This window comes from Corapipo altera, unplaced genomic scaffold (genome assembly GCF_003945725.1).
Source record: "Corapipo altera isolate COAL_440 unplaced genomic scaffold, ASM394572v1 0, whole genome shotgun sequence".
NCBI lineage: Eukaryota > Metazoa > Chordata > Aves > Passeriformes > Pipridae > Corapipo > Corapipo altera.
Window position 1 is genome coordinate 77,208,072 of NW_020884872.1, and position 23,377 is coordinate 77,231,448.

The 23,377-nt window shown below is 35.7% G+C and overlaps 1 protein-coding gene across 2 annotated transcripts in view; it reads right to left on the reverse strand.

Moving 5' to 3' along the window:
- DYNC2H1 (dynein cytoplasmic 2 heavy chain 1) overlaps positions 1-23,377 on the reverse strand; it is a 160,226-nt gene that overhangs the window by 26,825 nt on the left and 110,024 nt on the right. For both annotated transcript variants that reach the window (XM_027636185.1, XM_027636100.1), the window contains exons 83-85: positions 14,327-14,443; positions 4,933-5,142; positions 1,967-2,056 (exon numbers count right to left, since the gene is read on the reverse strand). In XM_027636185.1, the coding sequence (XP_027491986.1) occupies positions 1,967-2,056; positions 4,933-5,142; positions 14,327-14,443 (417 nt within the window). The remainder of the gene's footprint in view (positions 1-1,966; positions 2,057-4,932; positions 5,143-14,326; positions 14,444-23,377) is intronic.

Here is a 23,377-nt window from a genome sequence, read left to right on the forward strand (position 1 = left end):
CTGAATACTAAACCTAGAATTAACTAATGATAAATTACATTTATAAAATCAGTAACAAAAAGTCACAAAAAAGAAAAGTTAATTAAAAACTTATCATAAGTAATCAAAATCTTGCTGTAATATGCACAACTATGAATTGGAATCATATTTAAGGAAAAAGATGATTCAACTGAAATGCATAATTAGAAAAAATCAACACTTTTCTAGTACCATACACAAAAAAAGTGTAGAAATTGCATTTCAGACATGATTTGACTGGAAGCTTGAGATGGAAAACAGACTGGTAATGTATTATTAAGAATTGCTTCAAACACAACTATACTACATATGTAACATTAAAAAAAATAAAATTAAATAACCAGCAACTGTTGTCACTAACAAAAAATTTAATGTAATTTACTGTTTCTGGATACAAGTATGTATGTTAAGTATCTGCTGTAAAGCTCTGCCTTAATAATCTTTCCCTCTCTTACAAAAAATAACTGTTTAAAATTGTAAATGATTTCTTCATAATAACTTTCATAAAAATGAGTAATCCAAATGTAACATTTTGTCAGCAGTTTAAACAGCGAGAAAGGAAGATTACTATCATGGTGATATAAGGCAGCATATTTGTCAATAGTTGACTGAAGTAATATATGAAAATAAAAACTTTCTGAATATGTGTGGTTGAAAATCATTTATTACTATTAACACTAATTTCATTCTGTTACACTCTGTCACATTATCTCCACTTTGTATGGGAGGTGCAGTCCACACAGAAGCTTGAACAGTAATCTCAGACTTCAATTAAGAAAAACCCATATAAGTAAGGAAAGTTGCATGCAGTTTGGTCACAACCAAATGAAAGTACAAGCTGCAAACAGCAAGGTACTCTTGAAGCATACAAACACACTGACTCAACCACAAATGATGTTTTTTTAATACTAAAGACAATAATAGTCAGATGGGACTAAGTTCAGCCCTAGTTATATGACCAAATAACATCTGAACATGCATTATCACTTGTTGCTTTACATATTTACACTTTCTTTGTTTATATTTTAAGCGTTTTTTGAAGAAAAGGACAAACAAAAACTAAGCATTAGCCAAAAGAAACTGTTTGCATAACAAGAATGCTATTAATACTTTGAAAACATCCATCTGGTAGTTTCTTTAGAAAAAGTAATGCCTAGAAATCATGTGTCCTTCAAATCTTCCTTCTGAATCTGACAGTCAACACCAATGTTGACAGAAATCTTTGTATGCTGCTGGACAAGACTGTGTTAATCAAAGTCAAAACCGTAAGCTTTTTATTTATTGCCCAGAGATAATAGAGATCTGTCCTTCCTACCTCTCTGGAAGGTTCTCACAGTTTTCTCTCTCTGTATGCAACATGATGAAATCTATTTCCTTAAATACCAGTTAATTTAGATGAATGACTTTTTTTTCATCTGCCTATTATCTTAAATACACTGCTTCTGTCAATAAAAGTACACATAGATCTACCTTAACTAAAAATTATCCTCTTCACTGTCAGACTGTAAACTGACAAAGCTGTTGTCATACTGCACCTTCTATTATAGCCTCTTGTAAACCTGGAGAATGCAGATGTTTTCATTATTTGCTTTAAAGACTAGTCGTCTACATTACCTCTATTAGAAATGCTTCATTTACGCCTTGATAGGCATCTCTCTACCAGATGAAAGAGTGTGTGTTGACTTAGATGTAAAGTTTCAACCGCATAAATTTTCTTTCCCCCCTAGTTCATTATAAAGACTAGTGACTAAAATCTAAGGTGTAAATCGATTGTGAAGCAACCAACAATATTACCATATTACTCCTTTAAATTTTTACATTCCTTTTCACACATCTACAACTCTTTAGGACTGGTATTTGTAAAGGTCTACTGTAGAGTAATTTACATGATATACTGTGTCAATGAACACCAGTATACTAAGGTAAATAAATGACTCTTTAAAATTACCTGTATAGCAAGCGCTCGAGCTACAAGACTTCTAAGATATTGTAAAGGATCTTCTGGACCTTCCCACTTGCTTTGCCATGTGATAGGACACTGAAATAAAAATATATTTACTGAAAGTATCCATTTCAAATCCATTATGTTTTAAACTAGCAATTTGAAATGAAATTAAACAATCTGGAGATCAAATATAGCTACAAAGAAAAAAGGAAATACAAGTAATAAAATGACCAAAATATACAACCACTAATAGAAAGGTCATGTTCCTGCTAATTCTTCTTGTAGCCCACACAGATACAGTGCTGACGGGGAACCTTCAAGAACCTCTGATATTCAATAAGGGAACATCAGTTTTTTCCAAGAACAATTCTAAAAGGCCTAAGCAGATTATTTCTTGAAAAGCCACAATGTCATCTTTCAAGAGCAGCCACAGTTTCCCACTCCTTTGCTGCTGCCTCCTCAGACTTGAACAGGCAGTAGTGTGGCTATGTGGTGGTGAAGAGAAGCTGCTACAATTCCTCTGCATGATTATTTTCTCATCACTTTACAGTTTTTGTAGAGCAAAACCTGAGAATAAAATCCTACAAGACCTTCCCACACAAATTTCTCATCGACTTCAAAATGAAAAGCTTAGAAAGGTCCTCTGTTAGATTTCCTCCTTATAAAACAAGTGTAAAAACATTAATTTTAACTACTCCACAGGAACCTGTAAAGCACAGGGAAAGTGATTCTGCAAGATTCTCCTACTTAAGAGAAAGAGAACTGATGTAAATCATTACCTGTAGAATACTGCACAATACTGAAGATGATGAATAGAATAAACAGTTTATCCTTTTAATATTTACCGCTGCATTTTCAAGGAGGTTCACGTTTTCATAGCATATACACTGAACAGATTTTCAAAATCTGATTACATAAGTTTGTAAGAGAAGGTATCTTTCAAAGTAAATACTCCATGTGTACCTTTTATAGATAAAAACTAGAACATAACTAGGTCTGGAGACACTAATTAAGTATGAATCGAATAAATTAGAACACATTCAAGTCAACTAACAAAGCACAGTTAACTGCATATTTTTTTTTCATAATTATGGTTTTTTGAAACTTTTTTTTTATTTTAAACTCTTAACCTTGCATTTTTGCAGACCTCTTTGCTAGATATGCATTTACAGACAGCTCACCAATCTATCATTTAGAAGGTATTCACCTAACATTGCTAATATATCACTCTAAATTACTCTAAGTTTAAAGAAATAGCTTAGCTAATCGTTATTATGTAAGCATATTTCAGATGTATACTTCTGCTCGTTTTGGCTGGGGTAGAGTTAATTTTCTTCTATGGGGCTAATGTATCAGTTTTACACAAATAAAGCACATTGCTGAAAACTTAGAAGTAGTACATTTGTGGTTTTTGCATTTCTATTAATCTAGCAGTTTCTTCAGGTGCTATAGTCTTAGAAGAACTACAATCTTGGTGCTTTTAAAATACAAGTTTTTAAAAATAGTCTTTTGTTACATAACACATGAAAACACTAAACTAAATAAGAACAGTGTATAGAAGATCCATGAAACAAATCATTTTAGGATGATAAATATAATGAGGTTTAGCTGTCTTGAGGTTTAGCTGCCATGCCAAGAATGTGTCATTAGCCTCTCTGGAAGGCTGCTGAAAAGATTGCTATACAGTCACAATCCAGTCAAGTGATCTGCGTCAAGGTAAGTGGGTAAGTAAGCAGATGAAATGACAGAAACACTTCACTGAATACATCATGAAGCACTGAACCGATGTTTGCAAGAGGTAAAAATTCATAGAATTTTTAACTACGTTTTTGTGACAGTGATCAGTTTCATAGCTCCTGCTGCTTCCAATTTGAGTGCATCTTAAGCACACAAGCAAGTCAATCTCTCTTGCTCAGTAACAAGAAATATAACTGTAAGTACTAAAGAATGACCATTACATGTATCATTTACATTCGCTATGACTTGCACGTAGTACCAATTTCTACCACACAGTCAAAACATGTTTAAAAAGGAAATGAGATTGCTAACATGAAAACATTAATTTATTCTAATTGTACTGCAATTTTGCTAACAAATGCAGTCTTGTGCATCTAAAAAGACACCAAATTTAATAATTTTTTTGATAGAATAATAAATGCATAAAAATCTTTTTAACAGTACTTGTTCTTCCAATGAAGATAAACAAGATATAAATAGGAATTACCGTTCACTGCGGAACAAATCTCAATATCTATGCATTAGTGTCGGCAGAATTTATTGCTTCAGGTGAAACAAAACCAGAGTTTCAGGTCAAATCCATGTTTGACTATATTTGTAATCCAATTATCTGGCTATTAATGATGGAGTATGTAAATTTGCAGTCACTAATTGTACCAGTTTATAAATATGCCCAGTTTCATGCCAAAAAAGATGGAGAGAGTACATGTGCAAATTCTGATTGCTTTTCTCATATTTCAAGAATATAGGGTGAGATGATAGGTTGGTATGATAGGTACAGCTTGTCTGGTGTGATATACTCCACACTGAATAAATGCAGAGAGTGAATTGTGATTATAACTTAAATTTTAAGAAAATGTAAAAACTGAGTAAAGGGACAGATTTACATGTTCTACTGGCTAATATATCTGACTTATCAAATATGACTTGGTATTTGAAATTGAAATAGCATTCCACAACTTCTAACCTTATTGGAATTGTCTTTAAGAGAAAACTTGATAAAAGGACAATATATTCAGAAACTTCTGCAAGTACGTGAAGCAACACTTCTTTGAAAAATTTTCCAGAAAAATCCTGATTCTGTTCAAGACTTACTATCAATAAAATAACGCAGTTTTAGAGTCTTTATCAATAAAAGAGCTTAGAACAAATGGTGACATGAAAATGTGTATCAGAATTTGTTCAGTTTCCTTGTTTTTTTTCATCGTGCATTATAATGTATACAAAATTACCTTCTGGTTTAACAGAGCACTTGCAAGTCTTTGTACTTCAGAACTCAGTAATGAGGTACCTCTGATGACTTTACTTAAAGAAGCAAGAGACTGATGGACACTTTGCACAAGGCGAATTGCACTGAATTGTTCCAGAGTAATGAAGGATAAGACTGGAGATCCTTGTTGCTCTGCAGGAGGAGACACCTTCTGATGGATCAGGTTAGAATTCTAAAAAAGAATATGTGATATCCAGTTAATAAACTCAGGGAAACTATAGTGTTATACAACATATTATTTGTTTAATTTGTATTACTTGATATGACCTTGTTATCTTTGAATTAATACTGAATATCATCCTTTTTCTGACACTGGATTAAAACTATAGTGATACTTTCGGTAGTGTCTCTGAAATGTTCAATAAAGACATCACTCTTCTGAGACAACTCTGTCTACCCAGTTCCTTCAAAAGTACTTGAATTCCTGAAAAATCTTCACTTAGCTAAATCACTGCTTTTAGTATTTGTGTTAATGTGTCAATATAAAAAGCAGTGCTGTACTCAGCATAACCAGATTTTATTGGGTACTATAAACTATGCTGCCAGATATAGTTCTTGCTTTGGTAAGACTAGTTCAACATGGAAGCAAATTAAATAGAATAATAAATACAAAATAAGTAAATCTTGGGTAACAGACTCTGAGAGGTAGTGCTGCTCTCACATTGCTATTTTCACTACTTACTTCCCCCTTCCATTACAGCCACTGAAACCCCAAATTTATTCAATAATTTCAAGAGATGGTATTATTTTGCAAATCTTAATTCATATGCAGCTTATTACATAAATATATTTTAGCATGTGTTCAGAAACTGCCAATCTGACATGTGACAAGTGGTTGCAATGAATTCCAGTTATAAAATTAAAAACTTTATTGGAAAATTCTACATGGTACAAATGCAAAAAGAAATCCCTCATCTTTGATGAAAAAAATTTTTTGCTATTTCAATTTGTAGTAATTTATTACAGGTAAAATTTGATTTTACTTTCTCTGAAATATCTCTTCTTAAAATAACAAGTAGTTTTGACTATTTTTCAGATTAAATAAACTTCTGAATTGTCACATGGTGTCCTGCTTTCCAGAACACACAGGATATCTACCTCTATTACCTTTCCCAGGCACTGTACATTTGTCAGAACTTTCATATTTTTCATTTCCAGCTCATACTGCACTAAACTACCAAGTTAAAATATGAGAAAAGCTAAGTGAAAGATGAGTACTTTGGTTTATGACTGACAAAGAAATGAAGGATAAAGTCTTCCTTCCCACATTGTTAAAAAGGTATACCACAAAATTACTTATTGTTCAAACTATAAGAAGCATACAGTATTTAGAATTGTTATGCTTTGTGTTTTTATTTTGCATGCATTCTAAAAATCAGAGTACCAGTTTCACTTCAGTTTTTCTGAGACCATAGTTTGCTGAGTATATGTAAATTGTAATGTAAAACTTGCATAAACCAGTTGATAGTTTCTTACTGAGGTATTTAATTGCATAAAATAAAGAAAGAACAAAGACATTGCAACTTGTAGGCTTTGCTCAATCTTTCACATGTACTCTCTTAATTCACAACAAATTTACTGAAAGAGAAGACCTCTAAGTTCCTCAATACTGTCCTTTACATAACAGTCTCCTATAAATCACATATTCATTTCATCACTTTTTCCAATGCTTTCCCCAGAGAATTTGATAAAACAACCCATCTGTCATTTTTATAGGAAAATTAAACACGAATGCCAATATCAGCTTATACATTTACTGTCTTATTACATTCCCTTAAAATCCATTACATATATAACTCAAATCAGCCTTTAAAATATCTTCGTGACCTGCTCGAGAATTAAGATGAAGAACTACTGAAGTACTTAGTGCTTTTTCTAATCATAAGAAATTGAAGATAGATTCTAATCTTTAATATTAAATACTATATTATGCTACCAATATTAAATCAGATGTATTTTGAGACTTTGATCAGTTTCTCTTTCAGTTCTGTAAGTGTTGCTTTCTTAGTACAATGTAAGACTTCATAGTCTCACCTAAGCTGTTCCAGAGCTTTACCTTCTTAAACTCAAGCTTTTTCAAACTCCAGTATTTTCTGAAAACTGCCTCCAAAGAAATGTAACAAATATAATGAAAGTAAGGTCATATACCTCCACTAGTTCTGCATTTGATTCAAAACTCAGTGTTAGTGATGGTGGTGGGTTTTAGCAAACTCCATTAGTCTTCTGATGTACCTATTCTGCCTCCTCCTTCAAGTCCCTCTGCCTATTGTTTTAGATATTAGTCTTTCACTGCTTTTTACACAAACTTTTAATTGTTGAAAATACAGAAAAGAATGATCCAATATTTCTGTTTCACTGATTTTCCTTTGTGTAAAAAAATCATTCTTTTATTAAAGCTGAGGTACTAATGAGGTACTAATGAGGTGTGATTATTGGGGCTGTCCTGTACAGGGCCAGGAGTTGGACTTTGATGATCCTAGTGGGTCCATTGCAATTCAGGATATTTTCTATGTTTCTATAATGGTTTAGTTAAAAGAACAACAACTCATTAATTTTCAAAGCTACTTTTGCAATTTTCTTGCACCATTATGCAACTTTATGAAAGTAATTAGTTACAATTTACAAACACAACAAAAGACAGAAAATACGATAGCTTACGTTCATACATTCAGCAAACAATTTTGAAGCAGTTGCTGCTGAATTTTTATTATGTGTGGGCCTCCTTTCAAAGAGCTGCTAAAGAGTTTTTCTGAAACAAGGAAAAAATGTGACCACCTCACAACAAAAATATAGCACTGATTCCTCTCCCTCTCCTCATGAAAAAGCCACTTGGATACAATGAAACATGCAATCCCATTGCATCCTGATACTTTTGTGCTTCTCTGACAAGTAGTATGTTATGGGCAATGCCTGAGTTCCACTGGACACTTATTTCCAACTGATCCCATTATATGACAATGAGGGATTATATAGTGCTTATATAGGTCCTAATCTACACCCTGTCATGGCAGAAGACTATGTGGGAAAAGAATGGACACCAGGACAGAGATTGGTTGAATTAACTGTGATGGCCCAGCCACTGACAACAGCCTGTAGTGGGCCACTCTTCCACATTCAGGAAGGGTTTTTAAAATTTGTCTAACATTTGACAACTTGTTCAGTGAAGACTTTATTTTATAGAGTAACAAGTCTTTCACACAAACTTATAGTTAGCATCTGAGTGTGTGGGGGTTTTTTTAATTTAATGGCAGGTTTATGAGAGTTTAATTAATTTGATTACTGTTAAGCTGTTATTAAATCATGCTGAAAAAGACTGTAGAAGCAGTTTTAGGACAGTATTCATTACAAGGGTGCTTTCAAATGGCAAGAATTAAAATGTATGTTTTCAAATTAAGCTAATATAGATGAAAATGTCAAGACATTCTGTATTAGTTCAGAAGAGCTAAATAAAAAGAGAAGTTTGCTTGTGTAATTTCAACATAGGATAACACTGATTTTAAGTAGATTTTAAGTATCTTTTTCATTTCCAGTGTATATCTGCCATTTTTGCTGTTTTGCCACAAAGCCTGTGATAGCTCTGAAAAATGAGCCAAAAGGACTCCTACTCTAGAACTCAAAAAAGGCTGGTGTTGGAACCTCTGGAAACTGCCTAGTGCTCAGAGCTATAGCAGGTTGCCCAGACCTGGCTTTTGTTCAGCCTAGAGAAGAGACTGAGGGCAGACCTCATTGCAATCTTCAACATCCTCACAAGGGAAAGCAGAGGGGCAGGCACTGATCACTTCTCTCTTGTGACCACTGACAGGACCTGAGGAAATGATATGAAGCTGAGTCAGGGGAGGTTTAGTTAAATATCAGGAAAAGGATTTTCATCCAGAGGGTGGTTGAGCACTGGAACAGGATCCTCAGGGAAGTGGTCACAACACCAAGCCTGACAGTTCAAGATGCGTTTGGACAATACTCTCAGGCACATGGTGACTCTTGGGGTGTCCTGTGCAGGGCCAGGAGTTGGACTCAATCCTGATGGGTCCCTTCCAACTCAGCATATTCTATGATTCATGATCACCAAGGATGGAGATTCCACAGCCTCTCTGGACAGTGGAATGTTTACTTAATGGTTGTTAACTTAAGTAGCAATTTGACTATTTTCTTCATTCCAATTTCAAGATCTTTAAAACTTCTGAAAACAAACATGATGCCTTCATTAAGAAATCAATGTAGAATGAGAATGTAGAACTGTACACAACAACCCTGTTCCAGTGGTTGACCATCATCACAGTAAAAAAGTGGTATATCCTGTATTTCAGTTTGTGCCCATGGCCTCTTGTCCTGTCATGGGACAACACTTAGAAGTGTCCGTCTCCATCTCCTTTACTCCTTCTCATCAACCAATACACACTAAACACTAAGATTCCCCCTGAGGCTTCTCTTCCCCAGACTGAATACTTTATATGGACAAACTTTACATTGCACCCCTTCAGCTCTGTTTTGTTGATTATGATGTCTACAGACCTGATTTTGCCTGCTAACCTAGTTGACTACTTCCTCATATAATTTGTGGTCGTCCTCTCCCTAACTTGATACTTCTATCTCAAAAGTCTCCTCACCAATAAGGTCAGTCTTTTGGGCACCCTAGTCAGGTGGAACCTTTCTCTTTCCTGCAGGCTATCATCAATCCTTAAAGTGTCCCCCATAGTTATAAATACCAAACCCCTGTTGCTGACACCAGTTGTGCACCCGCTTGTAGGATCTGTCCACTCCTCCTCATGTCCTCCACCTTCACTGTAAGGATCAAGAAGGAACATTTAGGGCCCCCTGCCCTTAACCACCATCCCCATACCCATGTAGTCATGCTTCATATGCTCCATGCTACCCCTGGCAGCATGACAGGGGGCTATGTAGAAAAGCATCAAGGGGTGATAGTCTGAGTGCCAGATGAGCCTCGGTAGTCCTTCCACAATGTCCCAAATCTGAGCCCCTGAAAGGCAGCAAAACTCCCTAGACAACAGATGAGGTCAGAAAATGGGAGCAATCCTCTTCCCAACTGCAGGGAGTTGCTCACTACTATTCCCTTCCATTTCCTCCTGGTGCTTCCATGTGGATCAGGTTTAGTTGGCTTGGGAGTTTCATTGAGAGTGCACAGATAAAAATATGTCCATAGATTATGATAAATCATTCCAGTGTATATTCTATAGGACATGTCTATGCCAAGTGTAAATTTTGTTATGTTTCAGAACTATCAGCACAGAGATGTACAACAACTACTTTCAAGGTATTTGTAGGATAATCCTTTTTGAATTAATCCTTGATTTACATACTCAGCATGGGAACAAAATCATTTAAAAACATACTTAATCTTTGTCTACATATTAACAAGCTTTTTTGCCTCTGGAATAAAAAGTAGATGATTTTTAAAAAGAGCTTTGAATCTATAGATTAGTTAGATTCAATTCAGACCTATACTGGACACTTCCCGAGTTTTAGTAGTCTGAAACAGATAATTTACCATTATTTCCAACTACCCTTGGGGATAAGTACATTTGACAGGTAGAAAACTAATATTTGCTTCTTGAATATAAAAATGAAGGTATTGTCAACATCTATCCTATCCACCTCTACTTTACTACTGTCTGTATCCAATAGATAAAAAGGATGATGATGATGATATTATTATTAGTAGTAGTAGTATTATCATTAGTAGTAGTATTATACCTCATGAGGCCAAAAGGCAAGGTCCTGCATCTGGGTCAGGGCAATCCCCAGTTTCAATATAGGCTGGAGGATGAAAGAATTAGGAGCACCCTCTACTCCAGTTTCATGAGACCCTGCCTGGAATGTAGCATTCCCCTCTTGAGTCTTTAGCAGAACATAGACATGGACCTGTTGGAGTTAAATGCAAATGCTTCCAAAATTGAAGGGAAAAAAATTTTTTACACACTTCTAGAATAGCTTTTGTGATTCTGCTTCTTCATACCTGGGAAATAATTTTAGCTCATTCTCTGTGCCCATTCATGCATAAATAATATAATTTATGGTTGTTAGCTTAAGCAGCAATTTAACTATTTTCTTCATTCCAATTTCCAGGTCTTTAAAACTTCTGAAAACAAACATGGTGCCTTCATTAAGAAATCAGTGTAGAATGAGAATGTAGAACTGTACACAATGTCTGTGGAAATACTAAAGTTGCCTAGACCTTTTCAAAGCTTAAAGCAATTACTGGTTGAACAGACTATGAAAACGAATTTTGATAAAGAACATTGTTATTTAAATTTTTTTAAACACTCAAGCAAATGTCCCCCCCCAAAACCCCTTACACAAGGTCAGAAACTCTCCTATTCTTAGTTTCATTACCTTCTAATAACATAAAAATTTTCAGAAATCAAAGAAACTTCAAGATAATACAGAATCATGGAATGTTTTGGGTTGGAATGGACCTTAAAGATCATCAAGTTCCAACCCCCATGCCACAGGCAGGGACACCTTCCACTACACCAGGTTGCTCAAAGCCCCATTCAACCTGACCTTGAACACTTCCAGGGATGGAGCACCCACAACTTCTCTGGGCAACCTGTGCTAGTCTTACCACCCTCACAGTAAAGACTTTCTTCCTAATATTCAATTTAAACCTACTTTCTTTCAGTCCGAAGCCACTTCCCCTTGCCCTGTGTTTTGCCAATCTGTTTTGCCTCCCTCCCCCAGTAATGAGGATGGATTTAAAGAACACAGACACCAACTTTAAAGAATAAGTGTATAAGTTTACTATAGTGCAAGACAGTAAAGAATTACAAAAGAAGCAGTGGCTTATGAAAGGACACACTCAGCAATGCATCTAATCATTACTACAAAAAAAGTCTTATAGTGATTAAGAGAGAGATACATCACCAGTTACCCTAAATATATTACCGTCATCATCATCATCCAGACTGCACTTCAGCTAGAAAGTCCTCCATCACAGCTAAGGTCTGGAAAACCTCTTCCCAGTAAATGGGAAATCCTATGCAGTGTGTCCACCCGCAGGTGAGGCCTCCATCTTCATTGTGAGAGGGTCCAGCTTATATAATGTTAAACAAACCAGCTTACATTACTCAATTGGTGTGGCAAAACTATCTGGCTTTCTTCCTCCATTGGTATTCCCCTTAGGCCTGGCCAAGGCCCAAAGGGAGACCAAGGGAGTCAATTTGGACCATCTACTATCAAATGCCCTATAGTCTTGCCTCGTCACTAAACACAGAACTTATGGCTACATCAATATCTCAAATATGAACCACCTGTGACTATGTGAGACCTACGGTTTTTCATGGCCACGGCTGGAAAGAAAAGGCGTATTTATAACACATTCAAGCCTTACTAATTATTAATAATATACCGTGTTAACAAGCGCCAATGCATATTCTTAAAGCATTATTAAGGATTATATAGCATCTCGGTTAATAAGTAGATATATGTCTAAATACAATACTAGGTTGGAGAGTTCAGCTTATAGGTCAACTTTGGCTCAGGGTCAGTTCTTCAGGCCCCAGCATTATCTCCTGTCACTACATGTCCTTGTAAAATGTCCCTCTCCAGCTCTCGTACTGGAAGGCACTATAAGGTCTCCCCAAAGCCTTCTCTTCTCCAGGCTAACAACCTCAACTCCCTCAGCTTGTCTTCACAGGAGAGGAGCCTAGGAAATAATATACAAAATTTTTGTACCTAATGATTCTGTAAAAAAAACAAATTGCTTTTGCTAGGAATAGGTCATGCTAACTATGTCTTACACTTACTGTGCAAGGCTCCAGTACTGACCTTCTAGACATGTTATTGTTAGGAGAGCTTGCTGTTTGAAGTAGAATTCAGTACCAGGTGTTTGCTGTTATAATGTGAAGTTTTAGCATGGGATAGCAAAGGTCTTGAAAGTATGGGCACAAGTTGAAAAGAGAGGCCCGAGAACTATGAACAACAGCTGATGGTCACATACTCAACACTGAGAAAGGGCAAAATTAAGAACTGGCAAGACTACTGTTGCTTTTAGACAAGAAGCAATTACACAACAAAGCAAAACAGACAACTGACAGAATAAAGTTACCTGCTACAGCCTGAAAAATAACCCTATCTAAGTGTCATCCAGTCTGTAGGTCAGGAACTGAGGTAAAGTATTACCAAATCATGAGAGATCTCAGATTTGAGGGTAATGTTAGGGGTGAAAGAAGAGGCCTTTGTCAGGTCCAGCTTCCCTTGTCAAAGAGCTTTTGGGCAATTGATTACCTCCACATGGGTGACTAAGACTACCAAGGACCAGCCAGAAGCACTGACTATGTGGCTTCAGCTTCATGGTACTGCATACTCACAGGTAACTTATGACTCAAGTTTTAAGGAATAAGTACTTTGAATTTGCACTGATAATGATTAATAATTATAAAGAACTAGCCATTAGCAATGTGTGCTGATAATGGATATTAATGTAGTGTGATTTATTTTGCTGTTTAAAACTGGCTTCATTTATCAGTTTTCCAAACACTACAACCAAAATCTCTAATTTTCTGATGGTGTATACATACATATATGCAATAGTTTCATCTGAGCTTTTGCAAGGAAGATTTGCAAACCTAAAAGTATGTTCAGTTAGTAAGAGATCATGAAAGGTGTCGCATTGAAACATCCTTTTTCTTACAGGATCACAGACCTGGTTAACAGCAGCCCATGTTCAGAGGCCACAGATTTCAACATGAACTTATTTAGTACCAAAGGACTATTTTGACAAAAACATGATGTATCATACACTTAGAATGGATTAAATGAGAATTTAATGAGATATTTCACAATGTTATGGCAAATTCTAATGTGTACCTCATGCCACTTCTTTGTATGCAATTATTTGAGTAAGGAAAAGGTTTTTCTTATTACAGTGTTGTTGTGTACAAGACATAGTTTTAGGCCATGATGTCTGTGATCTATGTAGAAGGGATTTTAATGAACCTCAGTTTAAAGCTAATACCATATTTCAAGATTATACAGGAAAAACTTCATTTATATTTAAAATCATTAAACATTGTCTTGTGTATATTAGAGAAATGAAAAGAATAAATTAAAATCTAAAATACATTAGTATTTTTCTTGGAAACACATACAAGATGTTAGTCTCATGTCTTGAGTATGGTCTCACCTTCATATGGAGAAAAAAGTGATAGCCTGTTACATCATGTACAGACTTCATAGCTAATTACAAACACCTAACGTATTTTCCCCTGCAAATGCATTTAATTTACTTTTTCACTTCTAGTGTTTCAATATTTGAGACAATTCCTTAGACTTTACTTTTTATGTAGTTACCAGGAAAAAAAGAAGAATAAGTTGTCATTTCAAATCAGGTACATTCCTACCTGATTAAGTTTCTTCCATAGGTTGAGGATAGGAGAAAGTTCTGTAGACCATATTTCTCTGTCAAATTTGGAGCCAGCAGTTACTGACCTGCTCAGGATCCGAAGCTGTGAAATTACCTGAGTGATGAGAGTACAAATGCAATCTTGAAGACGGATAAACAAACTTCTTTCAGTACAAAAATGTGATACAACAGCAAATACTCTCCAATTTATCTTTGAACTATACTTTCCTGCATACTTAATTACTGATCATGGTCTGATCAAAACATAAACAATACCTATATTAAAGTAGAGAACACAATTGAGCCTCATTCATATTAAGCCACAAACAAAAAAAAATCCATATTTTTCTTATTGTAGTAATTGACGTTGTTCAACTATAATTTAAAAACTAATGAGGTGTATAATTCATTAATTAGCCTCTTTTCCACAAAACTTAGAGTAAAAACTCAAGTTCTGCCTTAAACTAGGCTCCATCTGTAATGAAAAATTTAAAGGAAATTAAAAACCAGAACACGTTATTAAATACACACAGTAACTATCAGGCATCAATACTCAAGATAATTATAGTCAATGCATTCTGATCTGACCTGGATCTTTTATTTAGATATTCATGCTACCTCAAACTACTTAAATGCATACTTATTAAAGAAAGAAAGCAAGCAATTAAAAGAATAACTGCGAAACTTCCAGAAAGAAGGGGAGCTTCCAGGTCTTTTAAGTCCAACTGTTAGCAACCCTGGTAAGTCCACACATAAACTGATAAAATATATGTACACACTTGTAAAGAAAGAACACTAAAATTAAAATTCTTCAGTGATATTGATGTCGGTCCCTTAAACTGCATATAAATCCTCTGGTATTTTAAGCCATATTAGCTAAATTTTAGTTACTTTTCACAGTGTATTTTTTGAAATACATGTTGCAAAACAACTTATTCTCTCCTCTTTTGCTTGACAATAAAGATTGAAGTTTGGTAGAAAAAAATATATTAAGGACTGGACTATTTAATTGTTACATAGAATGAGGGAGAAAGTCAAGTTCTTTCTGCTGGGTTTTGACTTATTTTCTGTTCTTGAAAGATGTGCAATGATGAAGTGTTTTCTTTCCTTTTGTTTTTCATTTTCTTTCACTGAAGCAAACAGCAGCTTCTTATTAATCAGTTTTGATAGGGACTATGAAGCACTACAAAAGGACGGTAAAACCATCATTTTAATGTCTATAATAAGCACTTACTATGAGATTGTGGACTTCAAAATCCTGAGAGAAGACAGCAAGGCCAGTAGTAGAATCACAACCCCAGATCTCAGAAAAGAAGATTTTAGCTTAGTCAGAGACCTTTTTAGCAGGACCCAGTTGGCAAATGTTTTGGAGGGCAAAGGAGGGCCAGGAGAGTTTCAAGAAACTGTCAAGAAAAATTTCCTCAAAGCACAAGAACAGTCCATTCTGATACACAGGAAACAAGCATGATAATCAACCATGGCAGAAAATCAACATGGATGTAAAAGAAGTTTCTGATCTCAAATCATAGAATATCCTGAGTTGGAAGGGACCCATCAGGATCATTGAAGTTCAGCTCCTGACCTTGTATAGGATAGCCACAAGAATCACACTGTGTGCTTGAGAACTCTGTCCAAACATTTCTTGAACTCTGTCAGGCTTGGCGCTGTGACCACTTCCCTGGTGAGCCTGTTCCAGTGCCCACTCACACTTTGCGTGAAGAACCTTTTCCTAATATCCCACCTGAACCTCCACTGACTCAGTTTAATGCCATTCCCTTGGGTCCTGTCACTGGTCACTAGAGAGAAGAGATCAGTGGCTGCTCCTCCATTTTCTCTTGTAAGGAACTTGTAGACAGCTATGAGGTCTCCCACAGAAGATAGGAGCAGTGATGCAGTACCCAGCAGGAATATAAAGGCATTGCTCAGTTGTGTTAGGGTCGAGTGAGGAAAGCCAAATCTCATCTGGGATTGAAAACAGCAGTGGATGCAAAGGCTTAAATGGGCTTCTGGCAAGTATTCTGATAGCTAAAAGAAAATGTGAGCTACTGCTCTTTAAAGCTTCTGTTATGTAAAATAACATTACATCCTCTCATTCTCATAACTTAATATTAAATTTTAATAATCCTTTGTGTGCTCCAGCTATTGTGTATATCAAAAAAGATTCTTGTTTAATTTCAAAAAAAAGTTGTTTTCTCTGATGAATGTTTTGATCATAGTATCTTTATCATTACTGTTATTCTTCCTCGTTTTCATTCTGCACATATGCAAATGTTCTGACAAGCAATACAGATAATAAGTACACATTTGTGCCTTCCAGATATCATTCTTTTAGCTATAGCTTTGACTCTTGTTTTTGGATAGTTGCCTGCCATCATTTGCTAAGCAATAAAACATTTATATCAAATATACTTTTACTGGTAATTCAGTGTGCAATACTTCATATAAACTTGCATATAATGCATGCTATAAAGCTCACAAAAATTTATATGATTGCTTGTTGAATATGGGAAATTGAAAATATTAACTCTGGTATTCATTTTTTTAAGTGCCTTTAGAGGTATAAACACGTATCTCCAGATCACTGAAATGAATTTGCAAAATAGTGACTGCAAGATCAAGTAATTAAAATATTTTTCTAACTATAGTGTATGGGGGTTAGCTGTCTCTTTCTAGTTATCTAATTGCAGAATTTGTCAATATAATTTAAATAGGAAATATACTATCGAACCTTTATTTTAATCTTTTTCTTCACTGCACCTATATCTGTTTCTGTTTTGTATATTTTATCAAAGTAGTTAAAAAATATTGGGATATCATTCTCAAAATGACACAATTAAAGTAAAAGTACTGGATCAAAAGAAATCAAGTTTTATCTCTTGATCACATGTTATGATCTTCATCAAATGTCCATGAAAACTCTTTAACACTCTCCAGTTAATTCCATTACTTCTCTCAGGTATAACAGATATGATGGTAGCATAACTTACTACTAAAGTTTACATGACAGCAAGCTATTTCCAATTCACTGTAATTTTTTTTCTTTAATGGGTTAGGCTGAAACTTTGTGTACTGGTGGCTCCTTCAGCCTGAGTATTTTTTGCAAATTGTAGCCTAGAGCAGTCATTCACCTTCAAGAAACAGATGAAAATACATTTGATTTGTGTCAAAATACTCAGATTCACCTCACCTTTAAACTGCTTCAGCACCCCAAACTTTTGCTAAGGGACTTTTTTTGTGCACCACTTTTTATATCCATGAAATCAGTTCAAATTTAGGGAAGAATTAGAGATTGTAAAATAGTAATTCATATTAATGCTTATCTATGGTTACAAGTTTGATTTTAGAACTTGAATGGAGTAAGTATTTAATTCTCACAAAACCCCGTGAAGTTCCTTATAGTATTGGCCAGTCTGTGCTACTTCAAGTCAGCTAAAGCCTGAGAAAGTGTTTACTCAGTACTCTCAAATCAGTCTCCTTCTGAATACTATGCAAATGAAAGAGGATTTTTTTTTTTTTAATAGGAACATAAAACAATTCAGATTGGAAAGAACTCCGGGAGAGGGTCTAACCTCCTGCTTGAATTATGATGAGTTCTGAGATCAGATCAGGTTGCTCAGGACTTTATCTGTCCTGGTCTTGGAAAAGTCTAAAGTCTGGAGACCGAACAACCTCCCTGGATGACCTGTTCCACTGCTTTACTGCCGTAGCGCTGAAAAGGTTTCCCTTAATACCCAATCTGTACCTTTCTTGTTTCAGTTTATGTCCTGTAAAAACAAGAGAGTCACATGCATGGGTCGGGACAAAGAATGTTTTAAGATTGGGAAGGACCTAAATAAAACCATGAGTGGATATATATCCCTATAAGAATTACCAGGTGTATCACAGAAGTGTCCGGGGTATGGTGGTATGTTTGCGGTTGCTCCACATAACTGTTTTCACCTCCAGGCAAGAGAAACAAGTTTGGAGTTGAATGAAGGAAAATTGGATTTAAAAGAAAGAGGAGTATCAGGATTACATTCCTGAGGGCCTTATGAGAAACAGAAATGGCTCTATAAGGCAACAGGACAGGAATGAAAACACAGACTGGATGAGTACCTATAAAGAGACCTTCATTCAGATAATAAAAGAAATATGATTAGGAATGTGTATTTAAGAAGACAAAATAATTCTTGAGTTGAGAGAGGCCACACAGTCACATCAGACAAGCACAAATTCACCCCACCTACCCTTAGGAACTTACTTAAAGCTTACTTAAAACTTACAAAAATTACAAATATTACCACCTTAGTCTCCTATGTAATCAAAAGATAAACAGATCTTAAGTGGGTTAACTTGTCATTTGGAAGACCCTCATATTGAGCACCTAGGAAAACTAAGTTTCTTACATAGGTACCTCAGATAGATGGGTCTATGCTGTGGAAAGTATAATGAGGATTTTAATTTCATTTCCTGGAAAGCTAACTACAAAGCTTAAGAAGAATTCAACTCCTCTCACTGTACTATATATACATTACCATCAAGTCAACCTATAATCAACTTCAAATACTTATTCTAGATTAAGCTTGCCTTAAATACAATGCTTCCATGACCACAAAGAGAGACTACAAGTGGCTATCACAGATGCATACATCTAGGTCTGTTGAATCATAGCCTTTGCACTCTAACCAGGTATGTACTTACAGTACTAAGTAAACTGAAAATTTAATCATAGATGTATAATACAGGGTACTCAATACCTAACCTTTGAATGCTCTCCTTTGTTATTGCAACATATTCTTTTAATATATTATAAACTAAAAGCACTTACATGATGTGCTAGTCCAGACCAAATACACATCTAAATATTCTGAATAATTATAAAAGTGTAAAAACCTACCATAATGCAAGAAAACAGTACCATCATTAAAAATATGAGAGGGATAGAAAGAAAGGTAATCAAAATATAAAATCAATCACCAATAAAACCAGTCACCAATAATCACCAAAGAGGGGTGAGAAGATTATTCAGAACCACAATTCTCTGTAGAAGCTGTCTGTTTTAAAAAAGGTTAACTAATCATAACAGTATTCATATAAAAAATTCAATAGAACAATTTATTTGTGAATAGTGCATCTAATACCTATGAACAGCGAAGAGGAACTGCTTTCTTTGTGGAAAATTCAAACACTGCATGTTTTTTGAGTTGTCAGTGCAGAAAAATACAAATTGCATATATTAATAAAGGTGGGGTGGTCAAACTTAAAATGTCAATATTTATTTACCTAGTTATTAAGCTAGTTGTGCATCTCAGCTTTTTTATCTATTGCATACTTCTGTGTTTTCTGTGGACATATGCTATGATATTGACCAATACATTACAGTAAACAGCACATGCATTTAGGAAAATTATGAGAGAGATTAAAGAGAACTGAAAGCTATAAAGACAATGATCAATGATCCCATGTAGCTTCATATGGAGCTACTAGAAAGTCATGTTGACCTGAAAATTAAAATAAAAATCAATGGAACAAATAAAAATGAGAAAATGTCACGATTTTAACTTCCTTTTCTGCAATTTAGATAATACAGATTTCTAGGAAAACAAAATCTATTTCTGTTCTTTACTCATGTATAAGATGAGGAAAAAGTCTTGCCTTCAGTCATTCATAGCTACTGCGAAACTGCTACTTCACAAACACAATAAACACAGGTTTATATCTGTATAAGATATAGTTAAGTTTTGTATTCATTTCAGATGCAATATGCCCTACAAATCATGTGACAAAATCAAATTTTACACAAAGTATTACAATTTCAAAAAGAGACAAGTTATACAGTCAAAAATATATTGCGAAATCCTATGTCAGTGAATGAAAATAAACACCAAAACACCTCAAATCAATAATTTCTGAACTAAATATGATTACTCTTCTAAGAACACAAAGCTGAAAAGATTTGCTATTCAGGTAACTGATATTTTTTTCAAGACTATAGAACAGATAAAATAGATTTTTATTGTTGTACTAAAATCTAGCAAACGCCTCTAAGTAAATCTAAAGATGTCAAAGCAGATACTCTACTGCCATCTACCAGTTTTAGAAGGATGTGGTCTTAGCACAGAAACCACTTTTATGGTTCATTTCTCTGAATGACACAATATGTCCCTTTACAAAACTGTTCAAGGAGATATTTCTGGTTTTATAAGACTTTACAGCTCAAACTAAAATATGAAGCTATAACTTAATTACTCGGGTAAATATTGCTAAAATACTAACCCAGTGCAATACAACTATATCTTCATTGTGTCATGAAGAGGGAATAGATTTCTGTTTGACATGCCTCCTGTCAGAACTACATGCTTCCATACTGTTTCTCAGTTTGGCTGCAGTTCCCACATAGCTGTGAAAGTAGCCTAAGACCGAGTTGCCAATGAAACTTCTGGCTTCCAGTCCCTCTGTGTCCCTTACCCTCTCTGTAAGAACAGGTTCCATGGATGCTGTTGGGACAAAAGCACTTTAATGGCACTCATAAGCAAATCATTCCTACTGCAAGTGGATGAGTAAGAGACAGTATAGGTCTACACTTGCTCTTTTGTTGTTCCTTCAAGGCCACCTCAAAGCTGCACTTTCACTCAGTAAGGATCTGAAACAGGATTGGGCTCTATACAGAGATAAATGCCTTCTCAATCAAAATACTAAGCAAATGAGGGGAAGATGTTGACACTAGCTGTATCTTCCTTTATACAGAAGAGGATCATATATCATATACATCTGACAACAGGAAGATTCTCCCTAGAGTAGGGGTTCCGAGGAGGAAGAAGATCAGCAGCATACTGCAGATGGACAGCATGAGGCCAGTACTGTCATAGCCAGTATTCCAGCTGAACCTTCTTCAAAAAAATAACTATGAGTTTTACTTCCTACAGATTCACAGGATACACATCACCTGAAGACTATGATGCCAAGAGGAAGGTCAAACAGGTGGTTGACCTTAACCAATTACATCCTGATAAAATTTAAGAACACTGGAAGATTGCAGCCTGTTCTTAGAAAAAACTTCTCCAATGCAGAACACCAATATATTCTCATATACATAGTACCAATCCTGTGGGAATTAATAAGGCTACTTGAATCACTGCATTGGTAAAGAGATGTGGTTTTGCTAGAGCACAGTTCTGTGACTTCCACTCCATGAATGGCACAGCACGTTTCTGTCACGCATCACCACAGGTGTATACAAAATACTCCCCATATTTTAAAAATTCTTCTTAAGTACTCAGATCTCTCAATTGCAGGGTAATAAATACAGGCTGCCATTACTCACCAACTTCTGCTAGAGACTGTTAGTCATGTATTTGTGATGTGGGATGTACTTAATAAATGTCAGCAATTATATGCTCTGGACAGCTGATACAAGGGTTATATAAATGTTAAATTATTTTAAGAAAATAGATTTATTTCTATAGATGTCAGAGGAACATAAGAAGTTAAAGAATAACATACATTGCATACTTTTCAATAATTATACCCATATTACTCTATGTGGCATGATTAGAATTATGGACGAGCAGTAAATATAAAATTAGTGTTCCAAGTCCTGTTGAGCTAGATTTTGAAAGAGAAAATTTTAGTCTGTTGACAAGCACACAAGATGCTGCAGCTATCATTATATTACAGTTGCACCCTGAAAAATAACCACATACCGCAGCCCTCTTATTCTATACACAGTAGAAATACTGCAGTAAGATGTAGGTTCGTAAATATTGGTGGATATACTCACCCTAACTTTTCTTTATCTGACTTGGGTAATAACAGTCATTGAGACTTGCTGTACAGTCTCAAGCATGATCCAGCAATTTAAGAGTTAGGGGTGTCCTTGTACACCTTCCCTTCTGTACTTTCTCTACCTGCTCCTGTCAGTAGTAAGGTAAAAACAAGCACTGGAACTGTACTAGAACCATACATCTGACCACAGTTTTAGGAAGAAAGAGCAGTTTTAATTGGACAACATGCTTTTTGCCTGATTTTGTAAACCTGACATTGTTCAGATACCACAATTTTCTTAACTCATCCTGATATAATGTGTGAATATTATTTCTCTGCATTGAGTTTCTGCTAGAACAAACTTAAGTTTTCAAATAATTCAGCTGCCATTCATGATGAGTATGAAATGCCACAGTACGAATACATGAATCACAAAATCACAGAACAGTTGCGGTTGAAAGGGACCTCTAGAAATCATCTAGTGCAGTATCCCCGCCAAAGCAAATTCACCCAGAGCAGGTTGCACAGGATCACCTCCAGGCAGGTGATATTCAACCACAACCTCTCTGGACAGCCAGTTCCAATGCTCTGTCACCCTTACAGTTAGGAAGCTTTTCATGATATTCAGATGGAACTTCCTGGGATTCAGTTTGTGCCTGTTGCCCCTTGTCCTGTCACTGGGCACCACAAAGAGAGTCTGGACCCACTCTCTTGACAGATACCCTTAAGGTATCTGTAAGCATTGATAAAATCCCTCTCAGCTGTCCTTTCTCCAGGCTAAGCATGCCCAGGTCTCGCTGCCTTTCCTCATAAGAGAGATGCTGCAGTCCCCTAATCATTTTCTTAGTCCTCCACTTGACACTTTCCAGTAGTTCCTCATCTTTCTCGAACTGGAGAGCCCAGAAGTGCACACAGGACTCCACATGTGGCCTCATCAGGGCAGAGTAGACGGGCAGTATCACCTTGCCCTCCCCCTGCTGGCAGTGCTCCTCCTAATGCACCCCAGGATACCATTGGCCTTCTCGCCCACAAGGTCACACTGCTGGCTCATGGACAGCTTGTTGTCCACCAGGCCCCCAAGTCCTTCTCCACAGAGTTGCTTTCCAGGAGGTCAGCCTCCAGACCGTACTGATTCATGAGGTTATTCCTCCCCGCGTGCAGGACCCTGCATTTGCCTTTGTTGAACTGAAACTCTCCAAACTGTAAAGGTCTCACTGAATGGCATCACAGCACTTTGAGATATCAGTCACTCCTCCCACACAAAAATAAGTATGAATATGGGCACAGATCATTTTTACACATTTTT